Source organism: Ursus americanus, chromosome 1, assembly GCF_024610735.1.
Source record: "Ursus americanus isolate L20-20 chromosome 1, mUrsAme1.1.p, whole genome shotgun sequence".
In the NCBI taxonomy this organism is placed as follows: domain Eukaryota; kingdom Metazoa; phylum Chordata; class Mammalia; order Carnivora; family Ursidae; genus Ursus; species Ursus americanus.
This window is the reverse complement of record NC_142127.1, coordinates 100,151,589-100,170,174: the sequence shown is the minus strand read 5'-3', so window position 1 is coordinate 100,170,174 and position 18,586 is coordinate 100,151,589. Positions and strand designations below refer to the sequence as shown.

The window sequence follows — 18,586 nt, the reverse complement described above, 5'->3', positions numbered from 1 at the left end:
TTCCAGCTGATAGATTAAACTTTCTTAATGATGTGTTTTTTCTTAAGTTAAAACTGTTTCTGCACTTACTTCTTATTTAATTGCACTGTGATCCAAGAAATGATGGCGCTTTAGCAGGTTCACACAGCAAAAGGCTGTGGTGTTCTCTGAACAGTGCTTGAAGAAAGACTCTGACGTAAAACGTATTTCCCCACCCAATGACCTAAGTGACAAGACCCTAAGACCCTTGCAATGCTGTGTGTGTCTGTGTGTGTGTGTATGAGGTGGGGTCCAGCCGGAGCTATAGACTGCTAGGCATGGTGAAGTATCCTGTGCAAGGGTAGGAGCAGTGCAGAGCACAGTGTGAAGGCATGCTTTCAGTCATCTCAGGGTTGGGTGTTGTGTCTGCAGCAGGAGAAAAGCAGATCAGGTGTCCCACCAGATGTCTGACTACAGCCTCTGTAAGAATGCAGCAATTACACTGTCACCAGAGTGCACTGATAAAACAGTTCTCATGTCGGGGCTTGCAGAGCAAGGCATGAGCACATCCTTCCCTAAAGGAAGTGAACATCCTCAATGACACTCTTTGTGGGAAGGGGCCAGTCCTCAGATGGGAGATGCAGAATGAAAGAAGTAAGCCCACGGCCTCTTTCTAGAATCTCTTAGGTCTAGACTTTTGAAAAGCAGATGTTGAGGCGTGGGTGCCTGAATGATGCTCCCAGTGTGGAGACAGGTCAGGACCTGAGGGGGCCTGGATCTGGAGCAAGTGCAAAGCAAGCCACTTCCTGATGCTTTCTTTGTGTTACTCTCTGCTGATCTTCCTTTAACCGTCCTCTAACTTTCAGGAAACTCCTGTTGAAAAGTTAGAATCTAGTTTCAGCTGTGCCTGAGGTACTAAGCAAAGAATTCTGGGGACCATACTTGGACCAGGGTGGTAACAAGTTCTGTCAGCCCCTATAGTCGGTGGGCAGAGGGAGTGGTGATTAGGAAGAAGGAAGCGGAGGTCCAAGGGGTGAATATCCCTGTGGTCCAGCTGTCTTCCCATCTGGGAATCCTTCTCTACTGCTAACTTTGGAACTCTGAGCTCCTTTTACCAGAGAAGGCAATTTCCTTTTTGCCAGTCCCTTGGTAGTAAAGGCTTTCAAGCAATTCTTCACTCTCTGCGGGTAGCCTGTAGGTCAGTATGGATATATTTAAAAGAGTTAGGGAGCTCCTGCGTGATGTGAGGAAAGTAGTCAGGGTGGAAATCCTTAACTGCATTTGTATTCTGTGTGGAAGGTAAGTAAACTCCGCCATGAGGAGGTAGGTAACTCACTCACTCATCCTTCAAGTATTAACAGGAAGCATAACATCAGGTATATTCCAATTTATGGCACTCATCTGGCCATGGATCTGAGAAGGTACTGAAAATCTTCAAATGTATTGTGTTTTTCTTAAGTTAAAAATGTTTTTGCACTTATATCTTATTTAATTGCACTGTGATCCAAGAAATGATGTGTATGATACCAACGACTTTCAGAAACATGCTTAACTGCTCATCAGAAAGCCATTTTAAAAAAATATCTTCTGTGTGCTTGAGAACAAAGCGTAATCTTCATTTGTAGGTACATATGGTTATAAGAGGTAGCCTGTTAACTGGGGTAGTCACATTTTCTATAGTTTTAATGAATTTCTGCTCTCTTTGAATCATTATTTCCTGGGAAAAGTGTATTAAATTAACCCACTAAGAAGATGAATTTATCGATTTCTTCTTGTTTTTCTGTCAACTGTTATTTTCTATATTTTGAAGCTGTATTATTTAGTAATATCTATTCAGACACATCTTCCCAGTGAAGTGACCCTTCTAGGAATCATTTTGTGACTCACTTTACATTTAGTAATGTATTCTATCTTAAAATCGATTTACCAAACATTAACAAAAAATACACTAGCTGTCTTTTGCTTAGTACATGACTGGTATAGCTTTTTTCACCTTTTTACATTTAATCTTTGTGTCTTCGTGTTATTTCTCTAGTCTAACAGTCTTTGCTTTTTAACCATAGAGTGAAATTTAATGTGCTTATTAATTTGGCAGCTTCGTGTGTGATTGTTCTTTAAAAGACTTTATTTATTTATTTATTTATTTGAGAGAGAGAGAGAGAGAGAGAGAGAGAGAGAGAGAGAGAGAGAGAAAGCATGAGCAGGGGGAGGGGCAGAGGCAGAGGGAGAAGCAGACTCCCCACTGAGCAGAGAGCCCGAAGCAGGGCTTGATCCTAGGACCCTGGGATAATGACCTGAGCCAAAGGCAGACACTTAACCCGCTGAGCCACCAGGTGCCCCTTGTATGTGCTTTTTATTTGTCCTGCTTCCTTGTATTCTTTTCTCTTGCCATGTCTTCTTTTAGAGTGAAGTGTTTTTGTTTTTCTCAGTCCATTTGCCTCTCTCTACTAGTTTGAAGTTATTTACTGTATTTCCGCTATTATTTAAAAGATACTTGAAATGTTTATGGAACACGAACAGTATAAATACAGTATATATGATATAAAATATAAAGTAATGCAGAAACTAAATATTAAAAAGCATCTGTTTATATGTTTTAAATTCTGTTTCAAAGTTAAATCCTAACATGCCAAAATTTTCTCAAATATTAATGGTTTTTGGAAAAAGACCCTTGGCTTGACAATTACTAGCACTCTAATACTAGAAAAATGAAAATAAGATCTAATAGCCATGTTTGATATTTTGTGTCTATTTTTTAAGATCTCCACTGTGGCAGGGCCAAAAGTAGAAGTAGGAACTTTTCCTATTCAAGCAAATGAATTCTGTTTATCACTATGACATGCAGGAAAGGCAGAGTAGACTCTGGTTATTTGTTTTGTGTATTTCTTAGAGGAGCAGAGGGGGCTTCTATTGTTAGAATTATAACAGGTAAAGCTCATTTTTCATTCAGTACCTGTACCCACAGTGTATGATCACCTAGAAAGTCATCTTATACCTTCTCCTTATCTCTAAACGTTTGTGAAGCTACTATCTTTATAGGCTCTCCTTTTCTTTTCTTTTTTTAAAGATTTATTTATTTATTTGAGAGAGAGAGAGACAGAGTGCATGCAAGGGTTGAGAGGGGGAGAGGGAGAATCTCAAGCAGACTCCCCACTGAGTGTGGAGCCTGATGCGGGGCTCAATCTCATGATCCTGAGATCATGACCTGAGCTGAAGTCAAGAGTCCGATGCTTAACTGACTGAGCTGCCCAGGCCCCCATAGGCTCTCCTTTTCTAATACAAGCAATTAAAGCTATAAATTTTCCTCCAAGTATTGCTTTAGCTGCACCCTTGCATGTTTCATGACCTTTTTTACGCTTACATTTACTAGAATTTTATCTTTGGCAAATCTTTATGGCTTTGGTTTAGGGTTAATTCCTCCAGAGAGCATCTGCTTATGATTCTGCCTGGCTTCTGGAAGCACTGTCCACCTGGTGCCACTTTAAGCTAAGCACCTGCCTTAAAATTTTATGGACTATGTAGATAGTGTTAATTCAGGTCGTGAGATAACTATCTGGGTCATTAGGCATAAGACTATACCATTAGGTTAGCTACTTTAGCACATAAATCTTTCTTTGATCACCTGCTCTTGTTTTACTCCTGGCTTCTAGGGACTTGTCATACACTCTGGCCAGCTTAGCCATACATTTTAAAAAGATGCATCATTTTAAAGAGTTTTAGTAAAGAAGAGTTTTTCAGGCTATCCATTCTACAACATTACTAAAAATGTGATATACAAATATTATATATATACATTTGTACACATTTTTCTGAAAAGAGAGTCTATTGCTATCATGAGGTGCTCAAAGGCTCCCGTGATCCTAAAGAGATGAAAACCACTGCCATATGTTCTGTTTCAGCCTTACACAAATTAAGATAGCAGATTTTATCTGATGTTTCACAGATCTCCAGGTCAAAGGAAATTCTGCAGATTAAAATCATTTAAAGTTGATTTTCATTCTCAAAATGTTACCTGATTCCTATGTTCTGGTTTTATCTTAGTGTTATCTCCATACACCAATGGAACCTCCTAACATTCCCAAGAGAGTGGAATTAAAAAACTAACTTATTTCCAATGTCTCAACATACCCATAAGACCTAACTGATACCAGCTTTCTAGTTTTCCAAACTGATGGATGAGCGTATTGCCACTGCAGATGTACCTGCTGGTTAAAAGGTCTTTTCTTAACTAGCAAGCCTGTCTGCCAATAGAATTAAAGAAAAAAAAATCTGGCTTTTGTATCACACACTTTTTTCTGTTTGTTTGCTTGTTTGCTATCATGTTAAGGTTCATTCAGGAAGTTAATTTTAGCAGGAAACTAGCACTCATTGAATTTGGAAATGGCAAGGACAGAGATGGGAGAGAGCTGGAGAAAAATGACAAAATATACCAGGAAGCAAGTTGCTGTTGAAGTCTGTAGGTATGAAATGAGAGAGCAGCGTGGGCCATGTGAGAGACTCACGCCAGAGAAAATGGGGAGATGAGCCTCAGATAAGCCAACCCACAGAGCTGGAGGAACAGATGTCATGAACATAAGATGTAAGTCAGTGATCTCAGTCCCACTGAGACATCAGGAGATGGACCGAAAGACCTGATTGTGATGGGGGAAAGGTACACCTAATTCCAAACAAACAGACTTGTTTCAGGAGAGCACGTGGAGTTGGCTTGTATGTTAGCACATAAGCCTACGGGCAATGCACAAACTTGGGGTAGATGCGTGCTGAAAAGAAAAAGCGTAAGGCAAAAAACAGAAAAAGAAACATGGAAAGTATACAACAGGTTGTCTAGATTGACTACGCCAAATACAGGGAACCATGCGTGATACTCTGGATATGGAGATATCCAAGGAATGCCCTGCCCTTGGGAAGCAGGTAGAAAGGGGAATTAAATCCGGAAACACTGATGTTTATGGCTGCATTAAAGACGTGAAGAAAATGTGCTAACAGGATAGGAATAATTCATTCTGCCAGGAAGAAAGAAAAGCTCCGCAGAGGTGTTATGTTGCTCTTGAAGTCTGGCAGGGAGGCCAGGCATTCTACATAGAGGGCAAAGGGCAAGTGCAGGCTCAGAGGCAGGGTAGAGCGCAGCGGTTACGCAGAGCCCACTGTGGCCAGCCACCCCTAGGGATGTGTGCGTGTGTGCATGTGTGTGTGTGCTGGGAGGTGGGGAAGGGGGGAAAGGAGACACTGGGGATTAATCTTGAAGAACTTTGATAACAAAGCTCTATCAAAAATAGTAAGGACCATATCCATAGGTACAAAGAGATTTTTAAGCAGAAAAACCATCTAATCTGGTTCTGTGTGTACATAACAGAAAAGATAAATGGTTTGCAAGGTGGAGGGTAGACAGGGAGGAGGGAAGGAAATTATTGGAAAGGCTACGACAAAAGTGTTGAGAAGAAGAGGAATCAAATGTGATTCCAGGATTCCTTAAAAAAAGAGACTTTGGTTGACTAGGTGGCAGGTGATGCCTTTATAAAAGAAGGGGTAAGAGAAGGAATGGGTTTGGAAGGGAAGCAAGGTCCCAGCAGCCTTGTCCTGGTGCCTGTCATGCTCTCCCTCCCAGCAAACCCCCAAATTTGGATCACTGCAAGTTCTCCCATACCCAGGAGGCTGAGGATTACTGAAGAAAGCCACCCCGACTTGGCAGTATTCTAATTCAGCATACCTGAGGAGTGTTGTATATCGCTCTGTGTGATGGGATTCTGGTCACCTCCCTCCCCTTCCCTTTTCTCTGTTTCCCCCACAATCCCCCCAAGCCCCTTCCCTGCCCCCTTGGCCCTCAGCAGGCGTTCCACTTCCTCTCCCAGTTAAAAGGGATCTTACCAGGTGTGAACACTCAGCAGCAGCAGTGCCTGGTCTGTCCTCTTGGTCTCGATGGAAGAGGCGTTCACCCTCCATGTCTTGGCCTCACTTTGCACTTACACTCTGAATCACTCTCACCTTCTTCTTCAAGGCCTTGGAAAACATTCAACCCCTCTCTTTTCTATATTTTCAATTTCTCCTTCTCCAAAGTCTCTTATCTCCCAATACAGAAACATGTTAAAATCCTTCCATCTTAAAAACAAAGAAAAGGCCTCCTCTGACCCTGCCCTCCCTGCCTCTGGTACCTTTCACAGCCAAGCTTCCCAAGGAAAGCAATCTCCATTCCCGTTTCCTGCTCTGTTCTCCACCACCTGCAGCCCGGCTTCCCCTCCTGGAAGCCAGTGACAGTAGTTTCACCAAGGTCACCAATGATACCCTGCTTGCCAAGCCCAAAGACTTGTACGGTTCCCCCCTGCATCCTTTATGATTCTCCGCCATTCAGCCTGCTCTACCTGCCTCCTCTCCCTTCTCTGTTTGGCCACCAATCTGCACAGCCTTGTGGGGGTGATATTCTGTTGGGCCTCTCTCCCAGGGCTCAGCCAGGCTTCCTCTCAGTCTGACTTCTCCTGGACTGCCTCTCCCAGGCCCAAGCACTGAAGGCTTCCAGATTGCATCTCCAGCTCAACTCCTGTTCCTTGTCCCCTTGGTCTTTCTAGCTGGACATCTCCCAGGGACTGCAAATTCAACTGTACTGAGCTGACCTCACCGTCTCTCCCCTCAAAACCAGCTCCCCTCAATATCTCTTATTGAAGCACATTACGTTCCACCCAGTGCCCAAGCTAGACACTTAGTATCAAAAGTTTATTAACTCATTCACTTGCTTCTCAACAAACATCTGTATGTCTGCCAACCAGGTAACGCGGTGCTCTGGGCACTGAGGGCTCAACAGTGAACGAAACGATGTCCTCTCATAAAGATTTCCATCCAGTGGGGTAGACCCACATAAGCGCCTTAAAGAAAATCGAGAAGGCAGAGGCATAGAGAAGACTGTGGGACAGGGGTGGTCAGGAAGGGCCCCCCTGAGCTGATATCTGAGCAGAACCTAAGAGGCAGGGACCTGGAGAAGAGGGATCTGGACAGACAGAAGGGGAAGTGCAGAAATGCTGGCATGTCTGAGGGTCAACAAGGAGGGCTGCATGGCCAGAGGGGAGTAAACGAGAGAGGGACTGTGGGAGCAGTGCTGGAGAGGCAGACTTAGCGATGGGTCGTGGTAAGAACCTGGATTTTTATCCTTGGTGCACCATGGGAACCTTGGAGGAAGTGCAGCAGGGGAACAGCCTGATGGGACGGGCATTTTGTAAAGACTGCCTTGACCTCAATATGTGAGAAGAAAAGGGCAGATGCAGGAGACCAGTTAAGAGGCTCCCATAGCTGCCTGGACACCAAGTCCTGCCCCGATTTCCTTTCCTGGCTAATGCCTCCCTCCAGTTCTGGCTCCTCAGCCTCTGCCGTGGTTGGGCACTTGCTACCTCTTACCTAGACCATTTTAATGCCACTGCTCTAATCCGGCATCCTCACTGCTGCCAGAGTGATCTCTCCAACCTGCAAGTTGGATCCTGACTCTGTCCTGCTTAAGACTCTTTGCTTACCATTGTACTCAGAATATAACTCCTTACTAGAGCCTGCAAGCCCCTTTCCCGACTACCTCACAGGCTCCTCCCATCCCAAGTTTCGGCCACACTATATTTTTGGTTCCTTTCAGTACCAAAGTCTTTGTACCTCGGCATCTCCATTCCCTTAGCCTGAAATGTTCTTTCTCCCCATTCTGTATCTGGCTCACCCCTGTTTATTCTCAAGTCTAGGTTAAAATATTATTGTCCATCTTAAATGTGGGACCAGCAGGTCCCACATTTAAACTTTGGGTCATTCTCAAATTTATGTATTTGATTTTATTTGATATTAACCTGGAGAGGACAGGAAGTTCATCAAGTGTCTCCCGCTCTTGTATATCTAGCACAGAGCATACAGCATGGTCCTCGATCACATTTCTTGAATGAACAGATGCTGTTGTTCTCCAAGTCAAAATGCTGCCTTCTCCATAAAATCTAAACTTTCCAATGGGGCCTACCAAGGAATTCATGGTCTCCTCCCTGCTTTATCTACAACTACCACCCCACTTGAACCTCGCACTCCCGCTATTCTAAGCTGTGTAGTTTCCTCTAAAACACCATGCTTCTGTCACCCTGGGGCTTTGTATACACTCTTCCTTCTTCCTAGAAAACTTTTTCCCTCTTGAGTGCCTGTAAACACCAGCAAAGAATCACTGAGCACCTACTCTGGGCCTGGGCATCTGTGACGGTGAATGGTGGGCAGACAGGTAGAAACAAGATTAGTAAATCAACCAACAGTACTTGATGAGTGGTGAGGAAAGAGATCAAGCAGGAGAGGAGGAGGGAAGGTGGCGGGGGCGGGGGGGAGGGATGAGAGGCAGAAAGGGGAGGGAGGGCCTTACTACCACTCAAATCTTGAGTCAGCCACTGGGCTCTCCTGGGCAACAGGGCTGCGGGCAAAGGGAAGGCGAGCACAAAGGGTGAAGAGCATGTGATGAGGGGGACTGGCGCGGAAGCTCTGCAGGCTCCCACGAAGACAGAGGCAGAAAAAGAAGGGTTAAAAAGAAAGCACCTGGAGAAAAGAAGTCCAAATATTAGAACCAAGAGCAAGTAGGGCCCTCCGAGTCCAAGGAAGAAAGAGTTTCAGGAAGTAAGAGTAAAGAGCCAAAAGCTCCACAGATGTTGGGTGAACTGAGGTCAGGGACAACCTGTTTGTTGGACTTCCTGAAACTATGTGGCAAAGGGAATAAGGAACAAATGGGAAGTGAGAAAGGAGCAGCAGCAGGTTCAGACCACTCTTTCAAGGTATCCTCATGGACACAGGAAGGGGGAAGTTCCTGAGGGGGAGCAGGGCTGAGGAGAGGTTTTGTAGGATGAAGTAGACTAAAGTTTGCACACAGACAGGAGGAAGCCAGACCAGAGGGAAACATCAAGGGCCAGGGAGAGTGACTGGTCGGGGGAGATCCGTCCAGAGGGGAGAACAGAACCTAGAAGTAGGTTCTGGCCTGGTGGCTGGGATTTGCCTGAATGTTCACTCACAAGCTCCAGGACTTCCACGCTCTCTTTTCCTTCCCAGAGGCAAATCCAGAGACATCCTGTCAGCAGTTTGCTCTCGAAAACTACTACCACCAGTTCTATCGGGCAGGTTCTCTGGTCTAAGCGTGTAACACAAAGGCACAGTCTCTCCAGCTCCTACCTCTACTGCCTCCAAAGGCATTAGTCATGATAAGAAGCTCTTAGCAGGTGACAAATATAGCCACACAGGGAAGTTACAGAGTTTAGGAATTCTATGAAATTCTTACAGGCTTTGCTCCTAGTCTCTCATTCCTATTCCCTTACTGGGACAGAGCTCCCTAGTCCCTCCTCCTTTGGGGAAAGGAAAGCCATGCAACCAGGAACGCAACAGAGGCAAATCAGGCAGGAAGACTGGCGCCCCCTACAGCAAAGCAGGTAACCTGCATTCCTGAGGTCCCTCAGACTGGATGATGTCTGTTTATCTGAGCATTTTCTACAATGGCTCCTGCTTTCTTTGAGTCAGATGGCCACTCTGTGGGGACGGGAAATAAGAGCAGGTGGCTGAATACAGGGAATTCCTTGGGTGGGAATTTCAGGGTTCAGAGATGAAAGCAGCAAAGAGAGAGACAGGCAAGACGGATGTGACTATGGGTATCCAGCCCAGGCAATTCCTACGGACTTCTGCAGCATTGTGGTTAAGGTGTAAAGTCCCCAGAAAGCCTCAAGGAGGAATGGGTTTGTTTGTTTATTATTCTTATTCACTCACTCATTCATTTTCCCCCAGTGGTTTCTGGTATATTCACAACATTGTGCAACTATCAATTATCGAATTCCAGAACATTTTCATCACCCCAAAAAGAACCTCCAAACCCATTAGCAGTCATTACCCATGCCCCCTTTTCCCCAGGGCCCAAATCCTTCATTTCTAAGGACTGGTTAGGATAATCCTGCCACATTCAAAGGCAGAGCACTCATTAGCGAATAAAACATTAGAGAAACTAGCTGTGAGAGAGGTGGTGAACATCAATTTCCTATAGGAACTGGTGGGGGCCTGGATCGGCTAAGCTGAGGAAAGGTCCTGTCTAACAATTTCCCCTCGAGACAAGCAAACCAGTAAGGCTTGTCTAACTGAAGAGAATGGGTTCCTATTACTCTGGACTTGGGTCAGCCCAGTAAGGGAGGCCCTGATGGCCATGGAGAAGTCTGGATACAGGCTGGCATGTACCTCGGACCTCATAAGGGCAGAAGTGACTCCATGACACGGGCAACAGGCTACAGCACATGGAAGAACATACAGGAAGCTCAGCTGAGGGGTGGTGACGCAAAGGTGACAGCTGTTACTCAGTGCCTCGGGTGTGCTCACATGAGAGACAAGACTTGTTCTGGGGGCACTGACAGGTACACATGGGACCCACGAAAGGAAAACTGCAGCAAGACATCAGTATTTCAGACCATAACAGGAAAGGAGTTCCTAACAGCCATGCAATCTTCAGGCCGAATGGGCTGCCTGTAAGGTAGAGAGTTAAAATGCAATCTGGATATTCAACAAGCAGATGCTGTGGAGGTAATTTGAAAACCAGAGGGTGATGTGACAACTGTGGCACTCCACACTTGAGTGGTGAGGTCAACTGTGAGGTGTGTTACAAGTGATCTGTTATAGTAATAAAACACGGGAGTGGGTGATTTGTCGTCTTTAGATTCTGGGTTATCTTTATAACACCGCTCTTGTTCACTTGCGTTATTTAGCATTTCATGAGCAAAAATGGATTGCTCCACAGTCAAGTTAGCGGGCGGGGTAATGCCCATGGGAATGTTCCACTCAAGTGTATTTTTAAGCTCCTGGAGGCAGGGAATCAGCACGCTAGATGACTGGTAGAATCCCTTCCGGAGCTGAGATTCCTCGAGGGGAGGGGGCACCCCCTCCTCAGCCTGCTGACAGAATCCTGACATCCCGGAGAACGGGTATCATGGCCTTTCTGCAGAATTGATCTGCAGCTGTAAGGTTGAAGTCGCACACCTGCGGGAGATACTGGTCACAAGTCCCGAGGGTACACCTGAACTCTACAGGAGGGGACAGTAAGGACTAGGTAAGTCACATCTGCCTGAGTGTTTTATTTGCACAGAACAGTCATTCAGATGATTTCAATAGGGCCAAAGGAAAGTCTGACCTCTATATTTTCTTTAAATAAAAATGGTTATAGATGATGTAAATATGCCCAGAAAACATTATTTGCTTCTTGAAACATTAAACATTTTTTCCTCCAAGCAGAAATTGACATGAACTGGTAACTAACGGAACCTGAACTCAGCCAACCTCACCCCAATCCAAACTGGAATTGACTTTCACTTTTCATCCCCCTGGATAAATAGCCTTGGCAGAAACCCTTGTCACAAAGGCCAACTGTAGAAGTGCCACCATATAAACGCTGGACTGACCAACTCCGGCCTTTTCAGATTCTTCCCTGACTCCTTTTCCATGTCCTCCTTCTGCGGCTCTGCCAAATGACCAGATGTTCATGACTCCTCTGGAACGCAGGAATAACGACGCAGATGGAAGGTAGCTGATCACCTGGTGCAGTGCGCTACTGGGCAGCCCGTGATTTCTGGCACCTCATAATTTTTTTTTATTACAAAACTTTTTTTTCATTACAAAACTATTATTACCACATTATAAAAAGCTGGAAACCAGAGGAAAGAGAAAAATCACTTACGATCCCATCATCCTAATAAAATTGCTGTTTGTATTTTAGTGCGTTGTCTACTTTCCTCCAGGGCTCTCTGTGTATACAATTACACGGACGACATATATTTAGCTTATTTGTCCCCACCTCCTCTGAAAAGGATGTGTGGCAGCTTAGATAAATGTGTGTCATCAGACAGTCAACTCCATGTAGACACAGGCTCTCCCAAACCAGCACGTCCTCTTGCCGCCCTGGCTTCTAACTCGTAAATTCCATCTCCCCATCATCCAGGTTGAAACTTTTGCTCCATCTTGGCCAGTGCAAAGATTCCTCTCTCTCAACCCCAACATCCATTTCCACAGATTCTTCTGTCATTACAGAGAGCCACATCTGCTCTCCCCACCCTCCTCAGTACCGCCACCACCTCCAGTCCAATTTATTACCTATTTCCCTAAATGATTACAATGCTTCTCTCCCTCTACTTCCTCTCCTTCTCCTTCATCTTGTACTGCTAAATTATTTTCCTTATTTTGACTGCTCTCCTTGAACAAGAGACTGAAAACAACTGGTTTTCAATTGTCTGATACAGAACATTCTTTGGTTGGAAATTTACAAACGTGTACAATTTGTCTCCAATCTGCTTTTCATGCTCTATCTTTTACTACTTCCCTACTGGAAACCTCTGCTGGTAATCTGCTAGCCTAGACAGGAGACGTAGTGTGTAGTGTATAGAGTGAGTGGCGCAGGACATGTGCCTGCTCTCTGGGGTCCCTGCAAGAATACCATCCAGGCCAGCTGAGATGCAATAACAGGTGTTAGACCTTGCCTTCTGCCATTACCAGCTATAAAAGTGGACAAAATAAATGACACAAGGGTTTTCAAGCATTAGACTCCAAACAGAGCAGGGCTGTGAACCCAGAGAGAAGGAAAATACAGGAAGTGAGGTTCATTGTCACCTGGCTTCCTGCCTGGGAGCACTTTTCATACTGGGGATCGGGGGAGTGGAGCTCAGAGACAGTGCCATGCTCAAGCCTTCGCACTTAGCAAATATTGCTCAGAAGATGAAAAACTAACCCAGTATTTGCTTTTTTAAGTAGGCTGCTCACATTCTGGGTTTTGAAAATCTGTAATTGCTCCAAAATTTCTAGGGGAACTTTTCTCTCTTTATGTTTTTAAGCTTCTTTCAGTTTTCTTTAGTTGAAAATACTGAGCAACCTTGCCTACAGTTTCAAGGAGGACTCCCACTAAAAGAAGATAAAAGCATTTTTAGGCAATGACTTTTCTGTCTCTCAGCCTCCCATCTACTAATCTCATTGCCTACTACAGTAGAGAAGAGACCACACGTGGAACCTAGGAGCCAAGGCCTAGAAGTAGTTCCTCTGACCTCACTGCTGCATTCCGCTGAGGCCCGGAAAGGCCCCAGTGAGAGGACCTTTCTTATTCTCACCCTCATCAAAGTGACCACAGGAACATAATCTTTAAGTCCCACACTGTACAGGCTCTGGAACAAAGCAAACCCGACCCTGCACATTATGCTGCCTGGAGAGTACATGGCAGCCAGGCTGACCAGGAAGGCATACAGACAGCCTGCTACCAGAAAGGTCTAGAAATTTCCATCCTAGGGGCGCCTGGGTAGCTCAGTCCTTAAGCGTCTGCCTTCAGCTCAGGGCGTGATCCTGGAGTCCTGGGATCGAGCCCCACATCAGGCTCCTCTGCTGGGAGCCTGCTTCTTCCTCTCCCACTCCCCCTGCCTGTGTTCCCTCCCTCGCTGGCTGTCTCTATCTCTGTCAAATGAATAAATAAAATCTTTAAAAAAAAATGAAATTTCCATCCTACCATCAGCAAGCGGCTTGCAGGAGAGGGCATCATCAAGGTCGCGGGCAGTTGATGGGTCAATGGTGAAGATACAGTCTTTCCTAGGAAAGATTGAAGATATGATTAGCAATGCCACAAATACCAGAGCCTTTACCTCACTGGACTAGAGTTTTAAAGAACAGTTACTTTGCAAATGTGCAAATGGTAGGCAAAGGGAAGAGTAACTTCTGTCATGGCTCTCTGAGAAGGCAATCTTTAGTCAACTGTGAGATGGAAGAGACAAATGGGGGAAGCTACCAAGACTCCATAGTACCTCAGGGTCCTCCTCTTTCTGTGAACTGGCACCTACTTCTCCTTGAGCCTGAGCCAGAAGAAGTGTGAGCGGGTACAGTGAGGTGGCTGCCATGGACAAGGCTTCCCAGAAGGAGTTTTCTGACATGAAGAGGAAGTGCCTTTGGTAAATTACTCTCCAAGGTCAGTTCTTGCTTTTGCCTCCCTCTTCCTCAGTGGCTAATGGGAACCTGTCCTTCAAGGATCTATGAGAGGATGACTTAGTATGCCTTCTCTTATCTTGCCAAAGTGGGAGTTTGCCAAAGAATAAGTCACCTGACTTGTTGTGACAAAGGGGATAGGACCCAAGAATAAGTTTAAAAAAAAAAAACTTTGCGCCAGACAGTTAGCCGTAATACAACTATACTTGGAAATGGACCTAATCAGGTTGTTTCCATGGAATAATTGTATATTTCACCCAAGCTCACAGAATTAGTATGCCCTCTCCCCACTTATCTTCACATGATACCCCTATGCATATCTGTGAAGTGCTGGGACATTCTCGTTTTGCTTTAGAGCTTCCCAAATACCATGCCCTACGCAGCCACCAGTCCAACCACATAAATACCTGTGGTTTGGGCAGTCTGTCCACAATTCTCCACACCTCCTGCCTTCCCTCCCCAGGCACTGGCCTGGGGCTGGGGAGCTCGGCACAAGCACCTGCCCTCCCCACACACAGGCTCTCTAGCTAGTGCCCTCTGCTGCCTCTGGACTTTTCCCAAGTTCTTCCTCCATGTCCTCCAGTACGAGCAGAGCCATTGCTGCCATACCCCAGTCTCTCCAGATGCATCAGCACTGAAGATGGGAAGCATCCTGGTACCCGCCACAATAAGACTGGCTTGGTTCATACAAACTTCTTCCTTGGGTAGCTCTTCTGCTTAAAGTGTCCCCAAAGCCCTCAGAGCCTGCCAACCTGGCTCTGGTGCTGGCTTGCAAAGCTCTTGGGGCTTTCTTTCTCTGTCCCCTTACTCCTGATGATCCTCAGCAGTCCACTCTTGACACCTCACGGTGATCAGCTCACCCCTGCAGTAGCTCGATTCTAGGACAGTACCGTTTCTAAGATCAACAATCATCAATTCAACAATAGCTTTTTAGGGAAACAAAAACCCTTACCACATTAAACATATACGTTGATTTTAATGTATTTCAGGATTTGAGAAATGTCAAAATGTTAAAAAGAGAGACAGACTCTTAAATGGTAAATGAATATACAGATAACCAAACTGTGGTGCATCTAAACAAGGGAATACTAATTAGCAACCACAAGGAACTAATTGCTCCTACATGTGACAACTTGAAATCTCAAAGTTTCTATGCTAAGTTAAAAACACCATTCTCATAAGCTTGTATAATGTATATAATTCCATTTCTATGGCCTTCTCAAAAAGACGAAATGATATGACAGCAGATCAGTGGTTGCCAGGGGCTGAGGGTGCCTGTTCTGGGAGAACAGAGCTTTCCTGTATCTTGATTATCATGGTGGTTACATGTCTTAAAATTCATGTAACTGTAAAACAAGGTCAACTTTACTGTTTATTAATTTAAAATTTAAAAAAATTTTAAAAGATTTTATTTATTTATTTGACAGAGATAGAGATAGCCAGCGAGAGAGGGAACACAAGCAGGGGGAGTGGGAGCGGAAGAAGCAGGCTCATAGCGGAGAAGCCTGATGTGGGGCTCAATCCCAGAATGCCAGGATCATGCCCTGAGCCGAAGGCAGACGCTTAACTGCTGTGCCACCCAGGCACCCCTAAAATTAAAATTTTTAAACAGATTTTATTTATTTTAGAGACAGAGAGAGAATATGTAAGCAGGGAGAGGGACAAAGAGGCAGAGGGGCACAGGGGGAGGGAGAGGGAAAGGGAGAGAATCCCAAGCAGACTCTACTCTGAGTGTGGAGCCTGAGGTGGGGCTCGATCTCAGGACCCCAAGATCATGACCTGAGCCGAAACTGGGAGTTGGACATTTAACCTATGGAGCCATCCAGGTGATGCTAAAAATAAAAAATTTTAAAAATGACTTTTGAATCAAGGAAAGTAAAAAAATATGTGTTCATTGTTAATAGAGTTGATGAATAGGTGCTGGAATTACTAATATTTTCGTTTATGCTTGTCCATATTTTTTAATTTTCACTATAATTATTACTTTCATAAATGGAAAAAATTAGCACTGTAGTAATCTCCCCCAAACAAAAAATAATTGTCCATCACATACACAGTATTGCTTACAAAGACATTTAGCAACCTTATAGACTCGTACTGCAGAATACAGTCAATAGCTCTAAAGTGAGGAGTCGTGTAAAACTATCAACTCACTGTACACGAAGAGAAGAGGGTGGGGAAAGGTGGGTGCCCCTCAGGTGGGGGACACAAGAGCATTTAGAGTGTAGTCCTAGGAAGAGTGGCTTTTCAGGACATCCAATCTTCTCACTCAACAGTTGAAGAAGAGGTGCTCACAGTGGGGGAAACATAAATGTGGAGGTGTCGGGATACAAAGAGATAATTTCTGTTCCATCATATAAAAGAAGATGTAATTATGGCACAGTGCCAGATGAAAAGAGAAACACCAGATGTCCCCTGCAACATAAGCTCCCGAAGGTTGTGTTGCAGTGCTATGAACAGAGGCTGACCTCCCAAGTGTTTGTTGAATGAATGCACGCACGCTGACAGGAAGAGAAAGGAAGTGAAATAATCCTGACACCAAAGTAATGGGCTCTGAATTGGTAAGGATCTTGAATTTGATTCACAAGGCAAGGAAGGAACTGACCGCTTGTTTCTTTTTGTAGCCTCCATAAAAGCTAGCAAAATGCTTTATATATATATATACTGAGTACTCAATAAATACCTGTTGAACTGAAAAAGTAAAATGTCAGACTTGGAGAGGGGGATGTTTTGATGTCCTTCCTCAGTGACATCATAAGAAGCTGAAAGAATGTCCCTCTAGTCAAAAATCAAAAAGAACACTATTAGCTTGTTGGGGGCCACAATCGACTGGTTTACTTAGATTGTTGTAAAGGAAGTTATGTTTTCTTAAAATTAAATGTTTCTGGGTGCTTTGACTTTCATTTCAACGAATGAATGAAGAATGCCCACTAAAACATTTCGGTGTCCAACTGGTACAGACATATGTGACAGAGTAAAACTTAAGGACTTCAGCTTTAATTTGTAAATTTCTTTAAGAGGACCCCCTGTTTCTGAGAAAAATCTTAGACTAGCCTGAACACTCAAACCAACTCTCTACTACTTTTTTTTTTTAAATCTGCTCGTAAACCAGAAACATAAAAGCCTAAATTAAAACAACTCTGAGGAACCGTAATCAGGAATGCCTGCTGGAAAGACATACCATCCAGACATTATCCTTGATCATGGGACAGCGAACTATAGCCACAGACCTAAAAGGGCCTGCCACCTGTTTTTGAACAACCCGGGGGGTAAGAATGGTTTTGCATTTCGAAATGGTTGGGAAAAAAACAAAAGAAGAATATCATTTCAAGACATGGGAAAATTATATGAAATTCAAATTTCAGTATCCATAAATGAACATAGCCATGCTTTTTGGATACGACGGCAGAGCTGAGTAGTTATGACAGAGACTGTCTACTTAACATTATCTAACTGGCCTTTAACAGAAAGTTTGCTGACCCCTGTTTTAGATCAATGATCCCCAATGCACCAAGTTTTTTTTTAAAGGTCTGATAATTAATCAGTTTGGGAAATGCTGGGCCAATTTCTTAATTGAGGAACTTCTTAGAGCCTTCGATGCAATGTGGCTGTGCAATTCTTGCCATACCTATTTGATCTGGGCTGTGTGTGTGTGTGTGTGTGTGTGTCAGAGCATCTCCCAGAGTGATGAGCTGGACCCTGCACAGGCCTCCAGTGGAATCCTTATCCCAGATGGAGCCTTGCCACCACCTCTATCCCAAGGGTCATAGCAAGAAGTCAACAGAATGGCTATGCTGTCTGCGGCAGGGAAGCTGATGAGGGCTTTGTCCACCCCGTTTAAGAGTGCTTCTGGGGGAAGTTTATACAGGGCAAGGACCCACTCCCACCCTCTTGAGTTAATGGTTTGTTTGTATCTTTTACGCTTCCCTCTTGGCTTTGGCTTCTAGGAACTTAAAAAACCCTTGTAACTTGCCTCAAAAGGATCTTACTTGTTTGAACTCTGTGAACTCACCTTTATGCTGGCTGTGACTAATTATCCCACTTATATATTCCTTTTCCCTTGTATCCTAATTGAAAAAAAATTAATTGCATCATATGCATACCTGCTAGCTACCTTAAATACCTTTTTTTTTTTAAAGCAGGGTATAAGTATGTACACGCATAGATTAAAGGGTTACAACATTTCAGAATCACGTTGAAGGGGATGCTGGAAGAAAAGAAGACCTTCAGTATGGGCTACTAAAAGAACTAACTGCTAGACAGAGTAAAACTTGGAGAACTCCCAACTAGTATTTGTGCTGTAGCAGTGCCCTCCAAACTCGCTCGCTCACTATGGAAAATTGGGAGAAGCAAGGGAACAGTGAGTGACCCTGACAAACCCCAGTCCTCAGTGCTGAGAGCCAGTGATTTAATCTGTTGTCATCGCCACAATTACGAACCGGCCACGATGTGGTGCATGAGGGCTCCTTCTGGTTGCAGGCCACGGCGGCCAGGAGCTGCTGGCCTCAGCACTTGGGAGCCCAGCCCCACGGGGGTGGCGCACCGCGCAGCTGTTACACACTGTTAACATGCTGGGGATTTTACTGGCTCCTTTTCTGGAAGGCTTTGGTCTCACAACCTGCAGGGAGCAGCCTGGCCTGCCAGCTTTTAGAACCTGTGAGACCAAATATTT

The 18,586-nt window shown here is 44.6% G+C and overlaps 1 protein-coding gene across 8 annotated transcripts in view; it reads right to left on the bottom strand.

Annotated features, from left to right (window-relative positions):
• Positions 1 to 18,586, bottom strand: part of DIS3L2 (DIS3 like 3'-5' exoribonuclease 2) — a 344,150-nt gene that overhangs the window by 122,141 nt on the left and 203,423 nt on the right. For all 8 annotated transcript variants that reach the window (XR_015725613.1, XR_015725615.1, XR_015725614.1 and 5 more), the window contains exon 10: positions 13,445 to 13,524. Coding sequence is in view for 4 of the 8 variants with exons in the window: in XM_087864389.1 (XP_087720515.1) it covers positions 13,445 to 13,524 (80 nt within the window). In the remaining 4 variants the exon portion in view is untranslated. The remainder of the gene's footprint in view (positions 1 to 13,444; positions 13,525 to 18,586) is intronic.